The sequence below is a fragment of the Numida meleagris genome, chromosome 18 (genome assembly GCF_002078875.1).
Source record: "Numida meleagris isolate 19003 breed g44 Domestic line chromosome 18, NumMel1.0, whole genome shotgun sequence".
Taxonomy (NCBI): domain Eukaryota; kingdom Metazoa; phylum Chordata; class Aves; order Galliformes; family Numididae; genus Numida; species Numida meleagris.
The window spans coordinates 7,557,634-7,580,889 of NC_034426.1; the positions used below are offsets into that span (position 1 = coordinate 7,557,634).

Below are 23,256 nucleotides of genomic sequence, written 5' to 3' on the forward strand. Positions count from 1 at the left end.
GTCTAGACCACGTCTTTGAAGGAAAAGGGAGGGAGGAAGAATTCTCTTTAGAACTTAAAGGGCCCGAAAGATGCTGCTCAGGCTGAGCAAGTGTAGGTACCTTCTCCTAAGCTCTGGCTCTTGAATAGTGACCTACTGAATGCCATTCGTCATCTTCTCTGTTCTGTCTCCTGCAGAATCAGCTGTGTGCTGGGTGTCTGAGCGTGTGTGTGTGTGTATGTGTGTGGAAAGCAGGACAGCTACCCTGGCCTGAGTGGGCTTGACAAGGAAGAGCTGCACCTCGGTGGCATGATGCTGACAGGCGGATCAGAGAGGATGTCCTTCACAGATGTAAGTGACTCGCTTCCTTCTTTGTAACTAAGATGAGAATGACTTGTTGCAATTTTGAATGTAAATCTAACCTGGCTGATCAAAACCTCTCAATTTTTTTTTTTTTTTAAATAAACTATGTTTGGTAATATATCTGGATTTGGATAATTCTCACTGGGTCTTGAAGTAAATTCATTAACTGGGAGAGAATAAGATGAATTGTTCTCTGATCCTATGTCTGACCAATTTAAAACAATGAGTAGACTCTTGGCAATAGCATTTCAGGAAAAAAACATCCAGGATAAGTCACGTTTTTTACTTTTGCAGAATACTGGGCATGTTGGCTGTTATCTTTGCCTTCTCCCAAGCTGTGTGTTGGGCTCACAGGCAAAGCTTTTTTTTTAAAGATGCTATTTGTTGGCAGAATTAAATATGCCATTCAAACTGCTTACAAAGTACTCACACAATACCTGCTTTAAAAAACAAGAGACAGTGCTTATCTAAAGGGTGTTCTGTGTTCAGACTGTTTGGGGAAGTCCAAATGTGGTTGTGTAGCTGCCTAAAGAGCCACGTGAGCTGCCACTGTATTGGGCTGTAACAGATCAGAACCCAACCTAATGTTCTCCCTGCTCATTTTTGTTCCATGACAGATTCAGTTCTTGTCTGCCGCTCAAGATAAGTTCTTACTGCAGCTGCAATCTGAATATTAGCACAGATGACATTCAAATAGCAGTAGTTCTGATCCTGCATCAACTTTAAATACAAACTAAAGCATGGTTAGACCTCTCTGAGGAAACCAAGAGCTGGTTGTTCTGCCTGTCCTGAAAGCATGGGCACAAGCCCATTGCAGCACAGCTCAGGCTGTGTGGCCAAGCACCAGTTTTTTTCCCTGACATCCTCAGGACTGCTCTAACATCTGTACATTCTCCAAATTAAGTACCTCACCTGCTGGAAAAGGCTTCAATGAGAACCAGCTTCTTCTAATCCCCTAGATTTCCCATTACAGACTTGGAAACTTTTGCCTGTTTTCATTAAGCTGAAGTCTTTTCTCCCAGGCACTCAGATACCATGGTGTAACAACCACAAGGCACAGCTACTCTGAACTGCAGCAAGCTTCGAAAAATAATTGCAATTAGAAAATTCACAGCAAGCTATAGAAAAACCCAGGCTGAATATAAAGTGATACCTGTTAGCTTGAATCTTCCATAGCAGCAAGATTTTATTTAGAATACTGAATCTCATCACACTTTCAGCTGCACCTTTAAGAGCACTCTCCCATCATGTCCTGTCAGCCCTATAAATCTGGCTCTGTCTGCTGCAGCTTCAGAGTACTCCTGCCTGGCTACGTGGATTGCTACATCATTCAGTAAGTGTTTAACTTTTTCATTCTTCTTCCCTTATTTAGTAGTTTCCTAGAGGCACTCAATGAAGACAAACTCCAATTAACGAGAACTTAATTTAGCTTTGAGTGTGGTTTTTTTCTTTCTTCAGTATTTTCGGAATAGCAAGGTGAGGAAAGATGAGCATGAAAAGAAAAGTTAGCTCTGTAATCAGCATAAAGATTAGCCAGGAATAAGCTGGAGCATTTGGATTTCTGCTTTTCAGACATGAGTTTAACCAGGGAAGCGTGCCTAGCAGCGGGCTGTTTCCATGTGCTCACATGTATGTTAATATCAAACAGCAATAAATCTCATTTCTTTATTCAATGTGCACCAAACAAACAGATTTAAACGCGTTTATTCTCTCTGATTCTTATGCATACTACAAATGGCACGTATAGTATAAAATATTCTCCCCCTGTAAGAAAATCTGGCTCCTGCTGTGACAAAAATAGAGTATTAAAGATCTGTTTTAAAAATACCAATCTCCTCAAATGCTACGTAGAAAAAAAAAACTAACAGCAGCGGTTGCTTTTCTGCATTAAGTCTGTGATCAATTGGAAATCTACCCAAACCTAAAGGAGAAACATCTTGTCTTTATCTCCAGGCACAGCCAGACAGCTGCGAGCGCTGATGCAGGAAGAAGTTGCTGTAGCATTAAGAGCTCGTTAACGCCAGGTGTGATGAGCAGCTTGAGCTCCCACTGCTGTCCAGAGTATAAAATTTACTGCTAACACTGGGTTTATGGGTAACGTTAAAGGGATAAATACAGTTTGGTACCACCTGGAACACTACGTAAGCTTTTAAACTAAGTGTTGATTTCAGAAGCTGCTGCAAACACTAACTCAGCGTTTTGGGAGGATTTGCTTGTGTTCTGAAAGAGTCACAAGAGAAGCAATGCTGGCTTTCCTGCTTTCATTTGATAAACTTATTTTCCTGTACTTCAGAAGTCATCCCTCTCTGCGCCGTTTTAAATATTAGAACATTTCCTAGAAGCAAGAAATCCCAGATACCTTGAATTTGGAAACTCATTCCCTGTGCCACCTACACTTCCAGTTGCAGTAAGCTGTACAGAACGAGCAAACTAAAACAAGCTGGTGGGCATGCTTAGAAAATCTGCAGGCGCATAGATGTAGCTCCGTCCTTCCACTTGTTAACATGGTCTGAAATAACAGTTCTGCAGAGTGGACATGTTTTTTCTCTATTAAACCATAAAGAGATGCATTCTTCACAAAATGTGTGCTGCAATGAAAAGAACGACAGCTTAGAGCTGCTGAGCTCTTCTGTTTGTAAGGAGGCACGTTATTTGCACAGCCTGATTTCTAAAGGTAATCAGAAGGCAGACACTAACCCAGCTCTGTGTGGTTTTGTTTACCAGTTCTTACAAACGCTCGTAACTTTGCAGAAATGAATTCTGATGATGTGTTTGTTACCTGGCAGATCAGCAGGATCGGCTTCTGGAATTCAGCGTGGCAGATAGAACAAATATCGTCTGATTCAGAGCACTGCCTCTTGCTCGCTGTCACCCCGTAGTGCTGCAAGACAATGTTTTTTTCAGCACGTATTAGTTTCTAAGGGGGGGAGGGGGGGGGAAAAAACAGACAAACACAGAAAGGGATAGGGAATAAGGGCTGCTCTGGCAGGAAAACTACCCCATCCCTAATCCAACAAAGCTTTGCTGAACGTGTCAACAGTTGAGGTAGGGCCTACAGATCACGTGCTCCCACCTCCGGTGGGGTATGCAGTTAATTAAGTTAATTTCTTTCCCTGAACATGGATGTAGCAAAAACCTGGAGCAGGTATTCTTTTTTTCTTTGCAGGGCTTTTTTTTTGTTTGTTTTTATACAGCCACTTCTCTGCAAAACACTTGGATTTGATCATGACAGCACTTACTTAAGGTGCTTGGCTATTATTTTAGTTCAGTGATACTGGGCTCTAAAATCTTCTATGTATTTTACCATGCAGATAGCAGGCTAAATAACAATAACTGTTCCCACAGACAGCTGACTGAGAAGCTTCTCATTCTAACGGGGGTTACTTACATGTCAATTATTTTGGCAAGCTTCATTTCTCACTTAGATACCTGCTAAAAGCTTTGCCTGTATACAACCAGTATTTATTCCAGTTAAAAAATAGAAAGTAGGAAAAAATGATAGGTTATCTCACAGAAGTTGATCTGAACAGACATGCAGAATAGATTTTTTTTTAAGTTACCCCATAATTATGCAGTCAGAACTGTGAAATGGGGGAACAAGTACAGAGGGATTGCTTTAAAAACACAGCTGCCATTAAGAGAGATGTACAGAGTAATAGAGGAATGGGTTATTTCACAGAGGAGCATTTTCACGTGTATCACATCTACTGTTTTTTAAATGAAAGCATGCAATACTCACTGGTCGTGTACAAAATATCCGTAAAACCTGTCTGAAGTTTCTCCATTGCCCAAAAAAGCTCAAAAGCTGAAATGGGAAGGAAAACACGAATGCTGGTTAACATTTTTCTCTGGGAATGGAAGAAAGCCTCCATGTTTTTGTGCAGATCCCGGCAGCCCAAGTGGCACTGCCCATCTGATGTTGGCAGGAAGGAAAGCCAAGGGTTCAGTCCAACCCTGGTTTCAGTTGCTTGGGACGTAGCCCAGCTCAGAATTTAGCCTGAAGGTTTTTCAGTATTAGGTGGCTGTTCTTGGAAAGAAAATTAGTATTGGTGTTGGGAATTGAAGCGCTCAGTTCCAAATGTATTAGCGTTATCATGATGCATGCAGCAGTCCTTAGACTTGGGATTAAGACGCTGTAACATCATCATGGATTTTTCACGTTCAAAGCACAACTTGCCCTGAGTTTGGTTTTGGGGGGCAGCTGAGCTCTTTAACAAATGAGAGCTGTTGTAAACGCTTCCCTCGCTTGTTGAGCATCGCACACAAATTCTAGCAGAGAGAAAAATCCAGTTTCCCGGAATACGCTGACTTCCTTTTTGCCGTAAGCTTCACCTTTATTTTCTCAAGCTCTCCTTCCTTCCAGGGTCTGACCAATGTCTGATCTGAGAAGGGCCTTATTGTAACAGAGCTCTTTGCTGCACAACCCCCATCCATGCCCAGAGCACGTGCAGGGGAGGGGGGAAAAACAAAGGAAAAAATGAAGGGCCCTGAGGCACTTCTCCCTTTTTCAACTTGCAAGTCAGTTCAAATAGGGGAACCAGAACTGTGTTGGCTTACGCGGCTCTAACTCTCCAGTGCTAATTACAAAATAGTTTAGAGGACTGTAAAGCTTACACACCTTGAGAATGAGGTAGGAAAGGCCCAGCAATGTCCCAAGGGTCCATCCTAGTACAGTGTCCGGCTCCCCATAGCCAATAAGATAACGGAACCAAACTGGTATGGGGACAAACATACGGTAATACTGGCAGAGTTCTTCTAACAGCATGTACCAGTAGCCCTAAGCAAGACATGCAAAAGAATCTCTCAAGATGTAAAACGCAAACACGTACAATTAATTGCTGTGCCAAAGAACAATTAACAGGCTGCCATCAAGTGGCTTTGCAGGACGCCCACCTCCTTCATAATACTATCAGCATTAAAAAAGAAAACGTTACATGAAAGATCAGCTTGTCCTTAGGAGTTTTGTTCAACATTCAGGATTAAAACGGAGTAAGGCTCCTTTCTCTTACTAACAAACCTAAGAATGGGAAGAAAGCAAGTCACTGTTGGCATAATGAAACCATCAGTAATAATTTTTGGATGTTGCATCGCTAGCTGTAGATACAAAACAGCTCGGTTATAAAGTGGTATTTTTCCAAATCACAAGAAATAAAGTCCTGGTACATTTTGAAAGAGAAAATCTACCCCCATTGCTTGTTCAGGTGCTATCACGTGCTACCTACGCTTGTTCACATTGTTAGTTGTTGCAACTACTCGTGGTGTTTGCTGCTTGGACATAAAACTTGGCTTGTTTTTTTGCATGTCTTACCTTGGGAAGCAGATCCACATAAATACCCCGCCAAGCAATGCAGGCTCCTAACACAGTAAAAAACATCCTGTGCAGCAGCTGCTGTGCTAACAGCCTGCACACACATTCTTCCACTGCTGCAAATAAAAGGTTTCTTCGTCCCATCTCTTACAGCAGAAATAAACCCATTTATCCAATACAAGCAATTTCTTTTCAGATCAGACTGTAAATCTTCCTTGGCACCAAGCAGAGAAGAACGTGAAATCCACAGGGTTTTCTTGCCCACAGTGTAGAGGTGGATGACATACAGACATTTAATTAAAAGACTTTCCTCTGGGTAGAACTTAATCATTAGCTAATTCACCACAAAAGGATGTTCTTAAGGAGATGGATGGTTTTCTTACCTTGGATTTAAAGGACATCATAAAAGAAGGCACCAAGAGAATAAAGCACTTGAAGCCCATGAAGAGGAATTTTAGAATAAAGTCCGTGACTCCCACAATCCAAAGCACCTCCCAGAAGTTCTTGAAATCCACAGTAGGGTTTAAAAAGATTAAGCTACAAAACAAAGCACAGGCACACACAAAAAAAAACCAGTGCCAATGAATCAGAAGTGAACGGAGCTCCCTGCTCAGAGGAAAGCGCAACCAAGGATTATCACAGCAGCACCGACTAGAAATGAACTTTTTACTATAAATGGATCCTTTGTGGCCTCTCCATTTCGGATCCTTCTTTCCTGAATCCTCCTCACCCTCCCCCAGCCCCCATCCTCTACAGCCAGGCTTTCTTTTCCATTTTTGCATTGCAGTCTTTGACTGATTTCCATCCGAGGCCGGGGCTACAGAATGTGGTAAAGGAGGGAAAAGAAATGGCAGGTTTAACCCCCACAGAATTTCAGAATGCTATCAATTCAGTGTGCTGAAGGCAAGGTGGTGAAGTCAGAGCTGGGAATTGCACCCAGCCAGCTCCTCGTGGCTCAGCAGTGCCATGGCATATGCAGAACAATCTTGCAAATGCAAAGGAACTGTTCTCAAGGGCAGCAATGTCCAGGTGAGCAAGAGAGGAGGAACGGAGATTAAAATGAAAGAGGAACCAATGCTACAATTAAACAAAAATGGCAGCAGCCCAGACAAAGTATTTCCAGTTTGCATTTGAGTCAGTTGTGATGTGAACAGAGATGTCCCAATACTGACCTATAGTACAGCGACTGAGAATGAAAGGTGTAATACAGGAGGAGAGATGATCCAGTGAGGTACAGCAGTAACCAAGCACACTGCAGCTTGGAGCACCGTTCCTGTAAGGGAACCAAGACTTATTACAACCCTTATCTACGTCTTAACGGCATCTCCAAAGCACTTTCCATAACACCTGAACAGTTACTACTGGAAGATTCCGTCATATTGATTCTAGATAACAATGGAGAAAACCCCATGGAAAGTTAGAACAGTGGGTCTGACATCTTCAGTGTAATTTTCATCTGTGTCAAGGGGTTTCTTAAAATCACAGCCCAAACCCATCCCCCTCTGAAGGAACAACACATGTTCCTATGGGAGGGATCAGCGACTGCTGAAAGTTCAATGCTGACTCCTCAAACACAGCTAAGTTTTTCCATGAGCTGCAGAAAGCTTTTCTCAGAACAGCTGCTTTCAACAGGCAAAGGAAGAGAAGCTTTCTGCATGTTGCCACCTTACCTGTGAAGCCCTACACCGCACAAAAGCATTGAGTTTACAGCACTGCTTCTACCTTGTACCAAATGGTACCAGATCCAGTATCTCCATTCACCTTTCTTTCAAGAGCTGATGGACAAAGGCTCTGGTTAACTTACAGAGCTGTGCTGCAGGGGGTGATACTTGCCTTTAGGAAAACCTGATTGACTATGCTTTTGTTTGCGTACATGTAAGTTGTCAGCAGCCCGATTCCAAGAGAAAGGCCTGTCAGGAAAAGAGGGTCGGTTATGCACAATACATAAATAATAATAAAAATGCGTTGGGTTTAAATAACCAGCCCCTTCTTGTATTTCTTTGTGATTACAACTGATAGCTCTGACTATAACGGCGATCATTAAGCATGCTCTATGTACGCCAGGAAAGGAAACAGCAGCCACTGAAAGACAGCTCGGCAAATCTCTGTTTCCAATGAACAAAGCAAATAAAAACGAAGCTGAAAAGGAACTGGATTATATTTCAGCCGTGGCTCCTGGGGGTGGGCCCGCTCCCTCAGACCTCGCTTTCTTATACTCTACCAACGAGGTGCTGCACCACCAGTTTGACAGCCAGAATGAAGACATAGGGCAGGCTTCTGTGCAGCCACTGGAGGAGGTGTCTGAGCTCCGAGAGGGAACCGCCGCTGCGCTCCTCCGGGTCCGGAGCGGGCTCTGCAGGGCTCCCCACCTCGCTGTGGCCGTGGCCTTGCGAGCAGCTCTGGGAACCCGGCCTGGGCCGCCACCAGCTCGCGTTATCTCTGCCTTCTCCCCCAGCAGAGCTCAGCTGGATGCAAACGTCTCCGCTCGGGTGGCACGAGCCCTCTCCGGACAGCATCGCTGCGTGGGCGCTTTGGGGCGGCGAGGAGTCGTCGCCGGTCCCTTGGGGGCCGAGGGGGTGGCCGCAGTTGGGTTGCATGGTGGGATCTTTTTCTGGGCCCGATTCGTGATGCTTTGTCTCCTGGAACGGGAAACAAAAGGGTCGCAGCTGAAGGAAGAGCGCAGCTAATGAAGGAGGTTAAAAACCCACCGAAACGCAGCACACTGTATGGAGTGACTGCCCGCACGAGGCGAAGTAAGGGTTCCTCTAACAGACGCGGTGTCGCTGGGGATACAGACGGGTTACGGCAAAAGGCGTTTTGGGCAGCGAGAAACTCCTCGTGTATTCGCAAAGCCCGACGGCCTTCAGCCTTAGGACGGAGCGCGCAGTGGGAGCTTCCGTCGGGTTTAAGGCACGGAGCTCTCGCTGCCCCTCAGCGGCGCCGTGCCGCACCGTGCTGGGTTGCCGCTGCCGCCCAGAGATGACATCACGCTCCAGCCCCGCCAGCACCCAGCTCGGTACCGCCACGGAGCCCACGGGCCGGGGATCGCGGTGCCGTGCCCGCGGGCCGGGGCCCCGGACGCCGCTTTTAAAGGCGCGGTGCAGATCGGCGAGCAGCCCCGCCGAACTCCGCCGTCTACCGCGGCCGTTTCCGCGTCCCAGGCCCGCGCACGACGGGCTCCGGGCGGAGCCCCCGGGAGGAACCGACGTCCGCCGCCCCGCACCGCGCGCTCCGTCCCGCCGGCCCCGCTCCCCCGGGCCGCCCGGACCGCGGCCGTACCTCATCGCGCGGCCGCCGCCTCCATCGCCGCCGCCGCCGGGGGGGGAAGGAAGAGGAGGAGCCGCGACGAGGACGGGAGGAAGGCGTTGCCGTGGCGACGCGCGGCTCGGGCGGGCGGTGCTGCTGAGCGGGGCGGGCGCTGCGCGGTTGGCTGTAACGCCCGGCTGTGCGCGCGCCCTGGGGACGCGTGAACGCGCGCGCCGTCCCCTTCTCCTCATCGCGACGCGCATTAGAGCGCAGATGCGGCTTTAGAGCAAAGCGGTTCCCAAACTTTGCCATCGCCGCACGCGCCGGGATTAACTCATTCACTCACGCCGTGCCACTCATCGACGACGTCTGCTCCTGCGGGCCGCCCGCTGATGAGCTCCGACTCGCAGCTCGGTAGCAGGCGCGTCCCTCGCTGCCGTTTTGCACCGGGTTTCTTCCCGTGACGCCGTTAACGACGCCCGCGTCCCGCGCTCTCTCCGCGGGGGCGCAGTGAACGCAGCGCTGCTTTGGCGCCCCCTGCTGGAAGAGCCGGGAAACGCTGGGTGAAGTTCCCCGTTTTTCAGCCCCTGTTCCCGCCGTGGGAGCGCGTGTCCTTCCAGCGGGTTTGCTTGCACACAGCGGCTGCCGCAGATTGAGCAGAGCTGCAGTATTAACGTTCAGAACCCCCCAGAGTGCGTTTTTTCCCACGTGCTGCGTGAACGTGCTCTACGGTTTCTCACTCCAAAGCTGTAGAACTAGCAGATCCCCACGTCCAAACTCAGCCCACCTCACCCTGCCCACTGACCTCAGCGCCACATCCCTACGGTTCTGGATCAGCTCCAGGGATGGGGACTCCACTTGGAAATGTGAATCATCGGGTTTACGGAGCAGATGAACCACAGAGCTCCATGACAGCCACGTAACAACAGGATTACAGCCTCCTCCGTTTCTTTTTGTGTCAAGAGGATTTCTATTATTTTTATCTTCGAAATAAATATTATTTCCTCACCGTCATTTTGCCATGGGCCCTTGGTAGCCACCGACTGTATTTTTTTGACCCTCATCACTTTTTCTAATCAGGTTTGGAAATCACTTTTCCAACCTCCTGCGTCACCCCAGCCCAGAAAAACTCAGTTTGGGTTTCTTATAGGGCCTGTGAAATGCAGCATCCCTGTGTCTGCCATGGGGAGCGCAGCGTCCCTCAGCGGAGCCCTGGAAGGGGAAACAGCATAAACATTTTTCATAGAGTAGACAAAATGGGCAAGGGAGATGATAGTTTATATTAAATTGTAATGAAACTCTTGTTTATGGCCCAGCTCCTCCCTTACATCCAGAATCTGTCATTTAGGTGATCGGGCCAGCAGGTGGCAAATGTAATTGAATTCGAGAAAATAAACAAGGAAGCAGGCTGGGGACCGGCTGCTAAAAAGATGACATCTAGTTTACTAATTAGGAGGGTTTATAGGATGCTGTATTTAAAAACAGATGATTACTGATAGCTCATCTGGATCGTGAAAGTTACCTTGTAGGTTCAGCTTCCCATAACCAAAAAGAGCACTTCAAAACGAATGGTAGAATCACAGAATCACTAAGCTTGGGAAAGACGTCTCAGACCCCCACGTCCAGCCCCAACCTGTGCCCACCATCCCCACTGCCCACGGCCCTCAGTGCACACACACTGTGCTGTGCCTTCAGCTTCGTCCTGCAAGTCAAAGCCTCCTGGTGCAGCAGGAGGACGCCCTGCTTCAGCCATATCGGCACAGCCAGAAGGCTCAGAACTGCTCATCCCGCTCAGAACCTTCATTCTGAGGCACACTTTGGCTAAAGCATGAATTAATCTTTCCTTATGAACGTCCAAGCCGTCACAAAGGGTGGATGGCAGCGGGCTTCCTTTGAGCCAACCCAGGAGCATTTTGTCACAGTATGATTTCCCTGTATCAGAATTGAAAGTTGTGTGTCTCTTCCCCGCAGACTGTTTGTTAGTTAATCACCATATGTGAGCTCTCATTGCCCTGTTGATAGATTCGAGCTCGTAAACTTCCCATTGAGTGGATTGGATTTACCGTTACGTCGTTACTTTTGATGAATAGAATAAATCAGTATCGGATACATCCGTTTCTGCAGAATTGTTCATTTTAAGGGGTGTTAAAACTGCACTGAAAGAAGCAAGTTCTCTCTGGGAGTGGGAGGTCTGATGCCCACTGTGGTGCTGCAGAACTCATCACCTGCTGATGCTTTGGGTTGCAGCCCAGCTCAGCTAGCCAGAGCTGCAGGTGTTACCCAGAGACACAAGGCCAGGAGATGTTCCTGCCATTATCTGAACGTATTTTTAAGTACTCCTAATACTTGCAGGTTGTTTTATTACTGCGGTAGAATGCTTTCTTTTCATTATTGGGGAAATATGCCGGAGTAAGAACAGCACTTTTTTCACTAAACCAACCCTGTGTCCAAAGCATCTGCCCAGCAATATCTCCTTGTGTATTATAAAACCCTCCATCAGACCCAGTCTGTCTCATTCCAAGCATCGAACGCTGCCTGATGAATGAGAGCCGTCTTCTAAAACTCGTGGCTCAGTTCTTAATATTTGTCGTACCCACAGCACTTGAAAACACGTGTTCCACAGAGAAGCACCCGCTGAAATGCACTTAACCAGGGACAAGTGCCTCTTCGTTTTGTTCCAGCTTTGCTTGGTGATTGTGCAAACACGGTTCTGAGAGAGCGGTGAAAGCTTTTGACTATGAGGGAATAGTCATTTATTTCACCTTAAGGCTTCAGTCTTCAAGTAAGACACACAAACCTGCTGACTTCACCGATGGATTTGGGGCACGTTGTTAAGAAGAGTCACTGGGTTCATTTTAACACAGACCCGTAAGGATGACGCTGCTTGCTCTTCGGTTGGTTTGTTGTGTACACATTTCTCAATCAGGCAGAATTTTGCATAGATAATGGCAGAACTATCATTACTGTTATTATAACTCCAACACTTCCGCCTTAAAACCCCATTTTTTGCAATGGAAGGTCTTGCCTGGATACAACCATTGCTGTATTGCTCCTGAGAGGAGCATGTCCCTAAGAAGTTCTCCATGTGTTGTGGTCAGACACAAAATATTGGGACTAAAAGATCCGCTGACAAAATTCTGTAGCATCCAGGAAGCAAATAGAGTGACAGGAATAATCAGAAAAGAGAAAAGGCACAAGAAACGTATAGATACCACGACACATCAGAGGATCGCAGAATCACCGAATCATTAAGGTTGGAAAAGACCACTGAGATCATCCTGTCCAGCTGTCACCCCATCACTCCTGCGCCCAAGTACACCACGCATCTGCATCCCGAGTGCTGTGTGTCTTGGGAAGGATACGTTTAAGCAGCAGAAGGGCATCAAAGATGACCAAAGATGTGGCAGATATGGAAATCCCATGAAGATTCCAATTCCCAGTGCGCCTCCACTGACTCTGCCTTTACGTTCTCCTTTTCATTTCTTCATTTTATCTCTTTATTTAAGTAGCTTTGTTGATTCTCACTTTATTTATTGTTTTCTTATCTGTCTTGTTCTTTCACTTTCCTGTGTTTGCATTTTTCTCCTTTGTTTGTTTACTTTGCCTTCAACTTTCTCCCAAACCCGTCTGTTTTCCTCTTAGCTAGATCTCAATCTACACATTGAAACACTATTTTTCTCCCCTTCCATTTCCACTTTCTTTCTCTTCTCCAGTTCCCATATTTTCCCGTTTCCTCCATAGTTTCTCCATCTAATCCCCCTCAGCATTGGTTGATATCTGTCATTCCCACGTACTTTTCCTGCAGACTGAAGTAGGATTTGGACCTTGAGCTGTTTCTTAGTGATGCAAAACTGGGTAGAAACGACATTAAAATCCTGGGGGACAGGATATGTCCTAAGTGCTCAGAACCGAGAGAAAATGGCTCTGTTCAGCAAATTCGCCTTCCCCTAAAAATTCTGGCTCCGTCCTTCCAGTTGGAGAGAAGATGATATAATGTGTTGTTGCAAGCTGCTGAAGTCTGAGATGGAGGGAGGGGAACAGGCTGAAGTTGTTTTATGAACTGTTCATTTCTTTGTGGGAGGCTGTTAAAATAAAGCAACAGTATAAAAGATGAATTATATACGATTTAATGTAAAGCTGTTTGATGTCATTATGATATTTCTTCCTTGATTGTCTCACATTTGTGTACTTTTAAAAAAGTTTTGCATTTTTTTGGTTCTTTCTGCACATTATGAAAATTGTACTGAGAGGAGTAAATTCATTTGCATAAAATTGACTGCAAAGAGCAATTAGTCCTTCATTAATATGCAAATTTGGTCCAGTGCAAATTCATCTATATATGAGGCTTAAATATGCAAGTCAGTCTTGCTGTGCGAGAAACCCAGATGCTTTTATTTACTTTGAAATTGAGGGATTTGGTTAATGATGTTGTTGACAGGAAAACTTGAATAAATTTGATGATCACCATCTTTTATATTAGACGAGGCCCACAGAAAAAAATTACCAAGTAAAATACCAATTTTATTTGGTAATTTCCTATTACCAATCTAGTAATAAAATGTAAGATACAAAGTAATAGAGCTAGATTTCCTAATGCAGTTATCCTGAGTCTCAAACTGTTCCCCAAAGATAGAACCATTTTTCTTAAACTTTGTTTTTCCAGGGGGTAAAGTCATCTACATAAGCCGTATGAGTAACACGCTGCCTTGAGATTTAATGCTGGAAAGTTCTCACTGTTGCTTGTTTCATTTGGAGAGAAAGTACAGTCCTGGGAATTAAAAGCAGAAGCATGGGAAGCGGCCGTCACCGTCATCTTCTGTTAATTATCCATTGAGTCTTCTCAAGAGTAGGGTTGAGGTCTTTGCTTTGAAGCTGTGGAGCCAGACTGGAGGCTGTCTGAACCTGTGGCCAATTTCAGTTGGATCACCTAAGCCAATTTATGAACACCTTTCTTTTCTCTTCTTCTTTTATATATATGCATGTACATGTTAAAATCTTTCCATCCCTCAGTAGCACAGCTTTCATTCTGCCATCACTCAGCATGGATGGGCTCAGAGAAGCAGGACCTGTGATTCTATGATTCTCCTTACTCACAGATGGATGACGTGGTTTGTCCCGCTCCCCTTGCCTCCCTCATGTTTCCCTGGTTTTATCCCCGGGTGCCACAGCAGTCGTCCTTCCGATGGGTTCCCCTTGCATTTGTCAGTCTTGTTTCCTTGGTATTGCAAACTTTTCCTCTCTCTGCGGTTCTCTCAGGCCTAATTTTAGCTCTGGCAGAAGCAACCAGGTCTTTTACTTCAGTCGTACACCCTTTTGCCAGAACTAAATTTGATCTTCTGCCTTGCCCGTGTAGCACATTGACACATTTAAAATAACAGAGAAACATTCCTTGAACGAGCGGAACTGTGGCAGTGCATGAAGCTCTGGTTGCAGCTACTCAAGGATGAGTTAAAGGAATGCACCATTTGATTCCTCCTTTTTGGCACAGCTCTTTGGGATATAAATCCTCACGGTGGCCAACAGTTCGTTTCCAAATCCTTGGTGCACTCTACCAGGATAAAGTTTATGGAACGATATTTTGGGAAGAAAAAATGTAATGGGACATTAGACTTGACGTGTGCGCTCACCACGTGGTGTAGCCTTGAAAAGAAAATCTAAAAGCAGAAAATAGAATTCAGAGAATCATAGAATTATTGAGGCTGGAAAAGGCCACTAAGATCATCCAGTCCACCTACCAAACTCAGGGGGCTTGGGGGATCTGCTGGACTTGTTTAGGTTCTGGTTACTGCAGGAGGAAATCTGTCCTTCCTTCCCATCCCAGTAAGGCCCTGACAGCCATCAGAAGGCACAGTGTGAACCTTACATCTGCAGTGCATAACACTTTGGGAGACGACAAAATGATTAAAGGGGGAAACTTCTGAAACCTTAACATCTTTGAAAGTGTTAATAGTCTCTGCCTATGAGATCATGCAGTTGCTGGATGGTTTCTCAGTAGCATCCACAGCACTCTTGGCTCTAGGCCCCCAAAGAAGGAAAATATTAATTTGCAGAGTCAATGGGTAATCAACAACATCTCAGCACAACCTGAGCACATCTCCTATCAGCTTTATAATCTTTATATCTTAGATAAATAAACATTTCAGCCTCAGAGTTTATTAGTCCAAAATATACTTATTACCTCATAAATTCAAACCCCCCTTCCAGTTAACATCTAATTAAACTGCAGCACAGTGCATGCTATCTTAGGGGATGTATTAATAATGAAATTACGTTGTGAAAGAATCATTACATACTTTGGGCATTCTTCTCCTTATTTTTTTTTGCTTGGAATCAATGTGATGAGTGGGGCACACAGTGCCCCATTGTTCTGAGCTCCTCCAAACGTTGCAAGTATCCAAGTGTATGTGGCTTTTTTTTTTTCCACTTAGTAAAAGAGAGAGAAAAGTTTGTGCTTTTTTGCACTTGGGAAAAGGGAGGACCAACGCCACTGGGTAGGCACAGTTATGCAACATGATTGTGCAAGTAAATTTAGCTCATGTTTTCCCCCCTTTGAGGAGATTACTCACAGGAATAAAACCTACTTACAAGATCTTTTTTTTAAGGCAGCTCTCCACTGCAGTTGTTAAAAAGTGAAGGCGACCACTTTATTTGCAAGAGAGTATTCTCCTATGGGACTTCACAGTTACGAAGATTTGAAAAAAAGAAAAATAGTCTTAAAACCTTCCTTAGGGGAGAGATTTCCTTTATTTTTTTTTTCAGTGGTAAGTGCACTTACTGTATTCTATTATATATATATATTGGCTTAATCTGCGCTTGTGCTTAACCAAGGTTGTCTTTCCATCTTCTCATAACACTCTGATGATTGTGTGCTGACAAGATTTCCTTTATTCTGTTTTCTTCACTTACTACAGAACAAGGAATGCAGAATCTCAGCTCACGTGTGCTTCCTCTACAACAAAATGATTGCACAACTGTTTGCACACACCTTCGATGGATTCCCTTAGTATCCCTTCTATCTCTCTAGTTCAGGTACCTCTGTTGAGTAATACTACAAGCACGTGATCCTTGTTGATGTAGCTCTTTCTGACAGAGGTGAGTTTTCATTCTTTGCTGCCCTTCCAGATACCATAACCCAGAAGTTTGTGTTTTCAGGGCCCAAATATTGGTGGAATGTACTGCTATATGGCTGCTCTACTGGCCTGTCCTCGGGCTGTGTCATTGCTGTTACTGTGATTGGAGTTATCTGCCTTTAGACCAAGAGAATTTCCATCAGTTTCTTTGAATCTTTAGGGTCTCTATGGCATGGGAGGTGGGCAAAATCTGCACCCCAGCTTCCTGCTCTGTGGGCTCTACAAGGTCTGCAAGGCTCTACAAGGAGTTACAGTGCAAAGTTATGCTTCGTTGCGATGGGATAATATTCAGACTGTGTCTAGTACTGCTCAAATACCAATCAATCTTCCTGAAAGTTATTTAAAGAGGACTCTTTCAACGACACATGTTGGATCTTTTGATAAATTAACACATCGAACCCAGCTGTACACTGGTCAGATCACAGAATTCTCAGTTTTCTTTACCAGGTCAGTTCTCCTTGGTCGTGGCATCCCAGAGGGTTGGTTTCTCCTTCGGCTAGAAGGAAACAGCTGGATATTTTCTGCCGTAATGTGACCAATCCAGCTCTGTTGTTGTCACTTTAATTGCTGGGGATGTTTTTCGAAGTCCTCTACAGAAGGTCTTTGTAGCAACAAGCGGACGGTTTACGCTTCATAAGCAAACATAAAGAAACTGTTGCTCATCGGAGAGAGAGCGATGCAGTTACGAGCCCATCAACACTTAAGTTACAAGCACTGAAGGACACACTTTGGTTGTGTTTATGCCACCACATAAAATTTTACTCAGAGTGAAGAAGATTTTGTAACGGAAAAGACAAATTCTAGGAGTAGAGGGGAGAGAGGGAAGCAAAATGATCAACATTTTGTTTCTCTTTTTGTTTATTGTAACTCTAAACGTATTGTTATATACTCATTTGCTGGCTTGTAGAGTAGCTGGTCTATCAGAATGGAAATACATCGTCACAGCCCCCAAATCTCACCTTACCCCACACTGCAGAGTCACAGCATTTCACGCTGGCTCTTGGAAGTCGCTGTGGTCGCTGCATTTCCCAAAGGGAGGAGGTCATCACTCAGCAATTCTGCCTTTTGTTGTTGTTCTTCTTCTTCCTGGAGATTCTGCATACCTGCAAAACTCCCAGCTCTGCAAGTCTGCAGGATGCTGTTTTAACTCTTCCTCTTTTCATAAGTTGTATTTCCGTGGAACGCTTGGCTGCGGATGAGTAATTTTACAGTGATGTGCCCCAACTTGTTTCCCCTTAGCACTAATTACTTTTCTATTTATATCTTTTTTCTCAAGTGACACTATTTTGGGTGCCTCATTTTGCATAGTACTGGGAGGGTCAAAGGTGTTGTCTTTCCCAGTCCTTTGCCAAGCTCCTCTGGTTGTGAACGATACAATTTTTTAGCATCTGAACAGAGAAATTACCACTATTTGCATGAGAAGAACACAGGGATGAGAGAGGTTCCCCCTGCAAAGCGCTCTGCGTAATTGCTGACGACGTTCCAAGCCGCTCTAATGAAGTGCTGCCACTCAGTGTGCTCTTCTTGGAGGATCGTCTGTTGCACTTAAACACGTGAAGATCTTGCTATCATTTGCTGGATCAAACAGATCGCTTTCTTGTTCTGACGTGCTGTAACTCACGAATGGGGACCACAGGGAGTTCTACTGCAAAGTGCAGGGTACTCCCTTTTGTTGCGCTGCAAAATGGTCATCATTCATCTCCAATTTCAGAAGACAAACATACAATGATTAAACTCATTTCAGTGATTTGGAGTAATTTCCATTTATTTGTCAGCAAAGGTCAATAAGAGGAAAAATCTGAGATCTATGCCATAACAACGTTGTAAGATTTTTGTTTCTGGGAAATGAACCTGTCCTGTAGTGGTATCCAGATCTGACATAGACTAACATATGAGTGAAGATGACTTAACTAAATTCTTCAGTTGGCTTATTTTTATCCGTTAGCTTATTTTTTAGAGTCTTTCAAAGAAATTTTCAGTGTCTTTTGGTAAATAACTGATTCAAAAGATGGAAATACTGGACTATGTTTTCTGATAAGCATACGTCCCATAACAGATGTCACACTCGGTCATACCATCTTTATTCGTATGAATTAAGCAGAATCCTCTCCATGAATAAAAGGTGCAAGATCAGACATGCAGCGATGATTTGTTTTGGTTTTCCTGCTGCAGATTTAAGGAGCGTGCGCAGTCATTCATCCCAGACTGGAGATGATAAGCGCAATATTTTCATAGCAGAGTTGTGTTCAGACTTCCAAGCCACGAAATACAGAAAGATTTCTCTTTGATTGTGGGATGGTCATATCTTTTTCTCTGTCCTTCTTCCTGAACAGTGGCTAATGTTGTGGTCAGAAGCAATAACGTGTTAGATCCTGAATGTCGGAACCCACAGAGATCCTGACGGGATCATTCATGTGCATTCATACGTCTTAACCAAAGCTGACACCAAAGAGAGCGGAAATTCTCATATTCCTCTTTTTATTGCTGTGCATTAAGCTCAGCTCTTCTCTTACAGGCCTCTGCTAAAAATGACATCTTCATCACTGGAAAAAAACCATCCTTGCAGTATCTACACGAAGCAGCTGAGCATCAATGCGCCATCGACCGATGTCTCCCGTGAAACCAGTGCAAATCCAAATTAAGTTTCACACCACCGTTACGGACACGTTACAAACGCTGTCAGATTTGTAAGTATGCAGCTAATGAGAAACAAACAGTGCCCCTAATCTTATCTCCTGTGGGAGTATTGTTACTGTTGTTTTTAATTAAAAAGTAACTGGTCTCCTAATTTCTTGCAGCTATATGCCATGGCTTTATAGGAGCACGTGGATTCTGGCAACTGGAGTGAGCTATTTTCCAAGAAACACGTTGTGTAAACACCACACTGTACCATTTATATACATGCTTGCAGCATCACATAGTGCACAGGTTGGGGTAACTTTGTCAGATCTCATCGTGTTGCTAAAGCCTGATAGGCATTTCTTTCCAGCAATGATATTTGTAATCTTGCCAGTTGTTTGGTAGCAGTGACTCTGCAGACGAAACAGCTCTGGGCATGCAGCCATTTTGAGGTAGTTTAATTTGTTAAAAATTATCTTTCTTCCCACCCAAGTCCCCTTGAAACCATTTGGAGAAGAGAACTGTTGAGCAGTTGCCAACAACAAGGCCTGCTGAGACCTCTGTATCCTCCCAATAGAACTCCATGCGCCAGCCGGGGCCGCTGGCACAAGCCTGAACTCTGCACTGCTGATATATTTCCTTCACGTGGACCAATTACAATAATTACCACTACAATAGCTGAGGTTTAAGCAGTCAGCCTGCACACCAAACCTCAGGTTGCTGGCAGTGTGTTCCATCCTATAATCTCCGTTTCCTTTGAATGAATTAAGTAGAAAATAAATACTTGGAAAAAATTGGGAGAGAGTCTGAATGGAAAGCAGAGGCTCGGTAATGGTGTTGTTCTTCGGGTTGTGTTGTCCCTAAGCTGCATTTCTTTCTTTTTAGTCTGTGGTTCTAAAAGGTGGCATCTCTTGGTCCGCAGGGATGCAGGAGGAGGTGCTGCAGACCATTGACTTTCCATACCCAACAGGGGAACCTCTTTCGACATGAGTGAAAAAGCAACAGACAAGAACAGATCAGGAAAGCAAACTATGTATAAAACCCCGCGTTTTGTTTTGCTGCATTCCTATCCAAATGAAAACTTTTGACCAAAGGGGAAAATGCCCATCCCTTACTGCTCTTGGATGGATGTTTCCACGTGACCCTGTTACCAGGACAAGTGACTTTAACTGCTCAGTTCCCAACAACTCCATTGGCTTCAATCTGATGCGGTGCCATCATCCCACCCCCATCCCCACTCCCGTCCTTTCCAAAGCACTGGTTAATTTTTAAATCTGAGCAGTAGCTTTTTTTTTTCCTAATCTGGTGAAGTTTATATTACAGAAAGATTAACTCCAGAACGAGCACAAAAAATCCACTGCACAATGTATACTCTGAAATTGAGGTTAAATTTCCTCAGTGCAGCCTGCCTCTGGGGAGGAGAAGGGGGAGGAAGAAGGCTGCATGTGACAGCTGCTAATCGTGCCACCTGATGCACTTCTGGAAGTCGCAGAGATAAGAACTATTCGAGAACCTCTCTGAAAAAATGGCATATTTTCATGAATTTTATTTTCCACGATTTTTTTTCTTTTTAAAATCTGACTCCTCCTCCTTTTTAAGGAGGTTTCGTATCTCAAACCGCAGCTGCTGCGTGCAAAGGGCAAGCGATGTCTCATGTCCAATATTTCCCATTTCCACTGTGTCCTAATGCCATTGAACTTATGTGACATTAGGAAAGCGGTGGCCTGAAGATTCTGTAACCCAAACATGGGAAGGGAATGACTCCTGAAACACATCTCCAGTTAATGGCTTGGTTTTCTTTCCTCCTTTGGCAGTACTTTCTGCATTCTTCATCTTATCTTTATGTCTACTAGAAAAATTACGTTCTGCACTTGGCCGTGCTGGGGTCTTGTATAGGTGTTTGCTGAGATTAATCGATAAGTGCTCACAAACTGGATCTCAAAGTGCATTATAAATGCAAATGCTGCTCCAGAAGTAATGCCTTCTATTTGATGACGTTGGTCCCCAACTTCAAAGGTGGGTAGTGGTGGCATGGCAGTAGAGTTTGGACATTCCCACCAATTGACTTTCATCAGCACTTGCTGAATGTCCATGGAGACCAAACCGTGGATGTGAGCACAGCGAGGTGGTGGTGCTGCATTTCATTAGGAGTGACAGTGACTTGGGGGGCACCCCCGCTGGTGCAGACTGTTATGTGCGTGGCCTGCAGGCTCTTGTTCATCACTGGTGAAGATGCACAGCTTATGGTGGTGACCATGTTGTAAAACAGTGTTTTGTAGCTGAGACTTTGCTCTACCAAATAGTGTTATTGTGCTCTTTCTTGTAGTTTCCATGGAAATGTAGGAGGCATTACTATTGGAGCAACCTACACAGAGGTTGGGTTCCTCAAAGCTGTGCAATAAATGAATGAATTTGGGCAGAAATGCCCAAACCTGCCCTAGACACTGGGTTAATCTTCTCCTGCAGACACTGATGTGCATTGTTTCAGGCAAAAGAAATGGATTCTCCGCCACTAGCAAATTGGTGTCATCCTATTGGCACAGGCTGCCAGGGATTGGGGGGGTCCCATCCCTGGGGGGGTTCCAGAACCATCAGATATGGTACTGAGGGACACGGTCAGTGGGCACGGTGGGGGTGGGCTGGGGTTGGACTCAGTGATCTGAGAGGCCTTGGTGATCTGTTCCAGCTGCAGTGGTTGTGTGATTCTACGGAATCAAGGGGACTGCATGTACTAACGCCGAGCGCCGTTTTCTTTTATTCCTTCTGAAGGGTTGGGTTTCTCCCTGGGGGTGAGTGTAACCCAATAACACCACACCTCTCTCTCTCTCTCTCTCTTTGCGTGGTGAGAATCGCTCTAATGACCAAAGCTTCAGAAGCCTCCGCTGCCTCTTGGTGGCACAGAGCAGAACCCAGCGCCCCACAGCCCCATCCACGGCCACCACAGAGAGAAATCCACCGGTTCCACATGGAAGGGGCTCCGTGTTCCAACGAGGGAGCCAACCTCCCGCATTAAGAATACTCTGCTGCTATTTAGATAAAAAGAAGGATCCTGCGTGCCTACACCGCCATACAAAAATAGCCCGAGTGTGAGTAAATCTCCAAAGTTTCCCCCCGTGAAAACATCCAACGGCACATTTTTTCTCCCTGCTCACCATACGCATGTATTTATAGCGCTCCTCCCCTCCCACTCCCCCAGGCAGGAGGTTGCCACTCGTCTCCTTCGCCAGCCCTGAAATAATTTGCAGCGCCTTTGAAACATCATCGCGTCGCATAGCTGCGATGCAGCGCCGCTGCTGCGGGAGCAGATCAGGTTTTCATGCGAATGTCACGCGAACGGCGGCGTTACGGCTTCCCCTCGCTGCACGGCACTTTGTATTTCCACTTCAGCCTCACCAGCAAAAGAAGCCTGCGTGCAGGAACGTGATGTTTAATATTCCACGCGCTTTAAAAAAATCAACATGGGATAGGAGAGGGTGAAGAGGATGCGTTCGCTTTCCGAGTGTTTTTTTAGAACTAGCTTTTGCTGTCGCTGCAGCATCTTAATTTGGAGTTATCTCAAAGTCCTGTGCACAGGGGCAGAGCTTTGTCCTTTTGGGCCGCACCACGTGTAACTGCATGGAGAGAGTGCTGCTCCTTGGAGCACGGTTCTAGTATAGCCCTGGAGCACGGATATGATACTGAAAACACCGCTGCTGACATTAAAGCTCACTGCAAGCTTTCCATCGTTTCCAAACTGCTCTGGGATTCTTCATATGGAATCCCTTCTGCAGCGCAACACAGTTTGGAGCATGAGATCCGGGGAAGGCCGCTCCAAGGGCTGAGATGCGGGGCTCCCATTGCTCGGGGGTAGACGAGAGCACCCACGTTCGGCTTTTGGCTCGGGGTCATTCTTGGGGTGCACTGAGCGGAGGCTGCGGGATTCGAACCCACCCGTACCTCTGCCGCTGCGCCCAGAGCCCCGGCGCCAACCCGCTGCGCCACGGCGCGGCGCGGCCGCTAGATGGCGACCTCCCAACGAGGAAGCCGCCCGCTCCGCAGCGCCCGGGAGGCGCCTGGTGGCCGCGCCGCGGCGCCCTGCTTCCCCCGGCAGCGACGGCGGCCATGGCCGGGCGGGCCCACGTGACGGCGCGCCGGCCAATGAGCGTGCGGCAGGGGGGCCCCGACTTTCGTCCCTGTGGCCGCCATTAAAGAAAAAGGGGCTCGGAATTAAACGGCGGAAGAATCCCCTCTCCCCCTCCCCGCCGTTCCGGCCGCGACGCGACATGGGGGAGACGCGCTGAGGGGCAGCCGGCTGAGCAGGATGCCGCGGCCGGGCAGCCGACGACAGAGGCACCGCTGAGGGGCAGCGAGGAGGAGAGCCGCCGGCTCCGGGGGCTTCGGGGCAGCGAAGCAGCAGCAGCAGCAGCGGCCGCCGCGTCCCTCAGTCGGGGTGGGGTGGGGGGGCTCCGAGCCCGTTCCCCGCGGCCCTTCCGCCTGAGGAGAGCCCGGGGCTCGGCCGCCGCCTCCCCGCCCTCCTGAGGAGAGACCTCGGCGAGAGGAGGGGGCCCTCCGCCCACCGCCCCCGCGGGGCCGCCGCGCGGCGCTCCCGGAGCCCCCGCAGCTGAGGAGAGC

At 46.3% G+C, this 23,256-nt stretch overlaps 1 protein-coding gene across 2 annotated transcripts; it reads right to left on the reverse strand.

The window, feature by feature from the left end:
* Positions 1,994-9,415, reverse strand: RNFT1 (ring finger protein, transmembrane 1). 2 transcript variants are annotated; one of them, XM_021416166.1, is made up of 9 exons: positions 9,243-9,415; positions 7,872-8,289; positions 7,484-7,560; positions 6,823-6,923; positions 6,034-6,187; positions 4,961-5,119; positions 4,082-4,147; positions 3,122-3,223; positions 1,994-2,930 (listed from the first exon to the last, which is right to left on the reverse strand). In XM_021416166.1, the coding sequence occupies exons 2-9, from the start codon at positions 8,245-8,247 to the stop codon at positions 2,796-2,798; spliced, it is 1,170 nt and encodes a 389-aa protein (XP_021271841.1). In that variant the 5' UTR covers positions 8,248-8,289; positions 9,243-9,415; the 3' UTR covers positions 1,994-2,795. The 2 variants fall into 2 exon arrangements, with proteins under 2 accessions (XP_021271841.1, XP_021271840.1); XM_021416165.1 differs by lacking the exon at positions 9,243-9,415 and adding an exon at positions 8,930-9,233.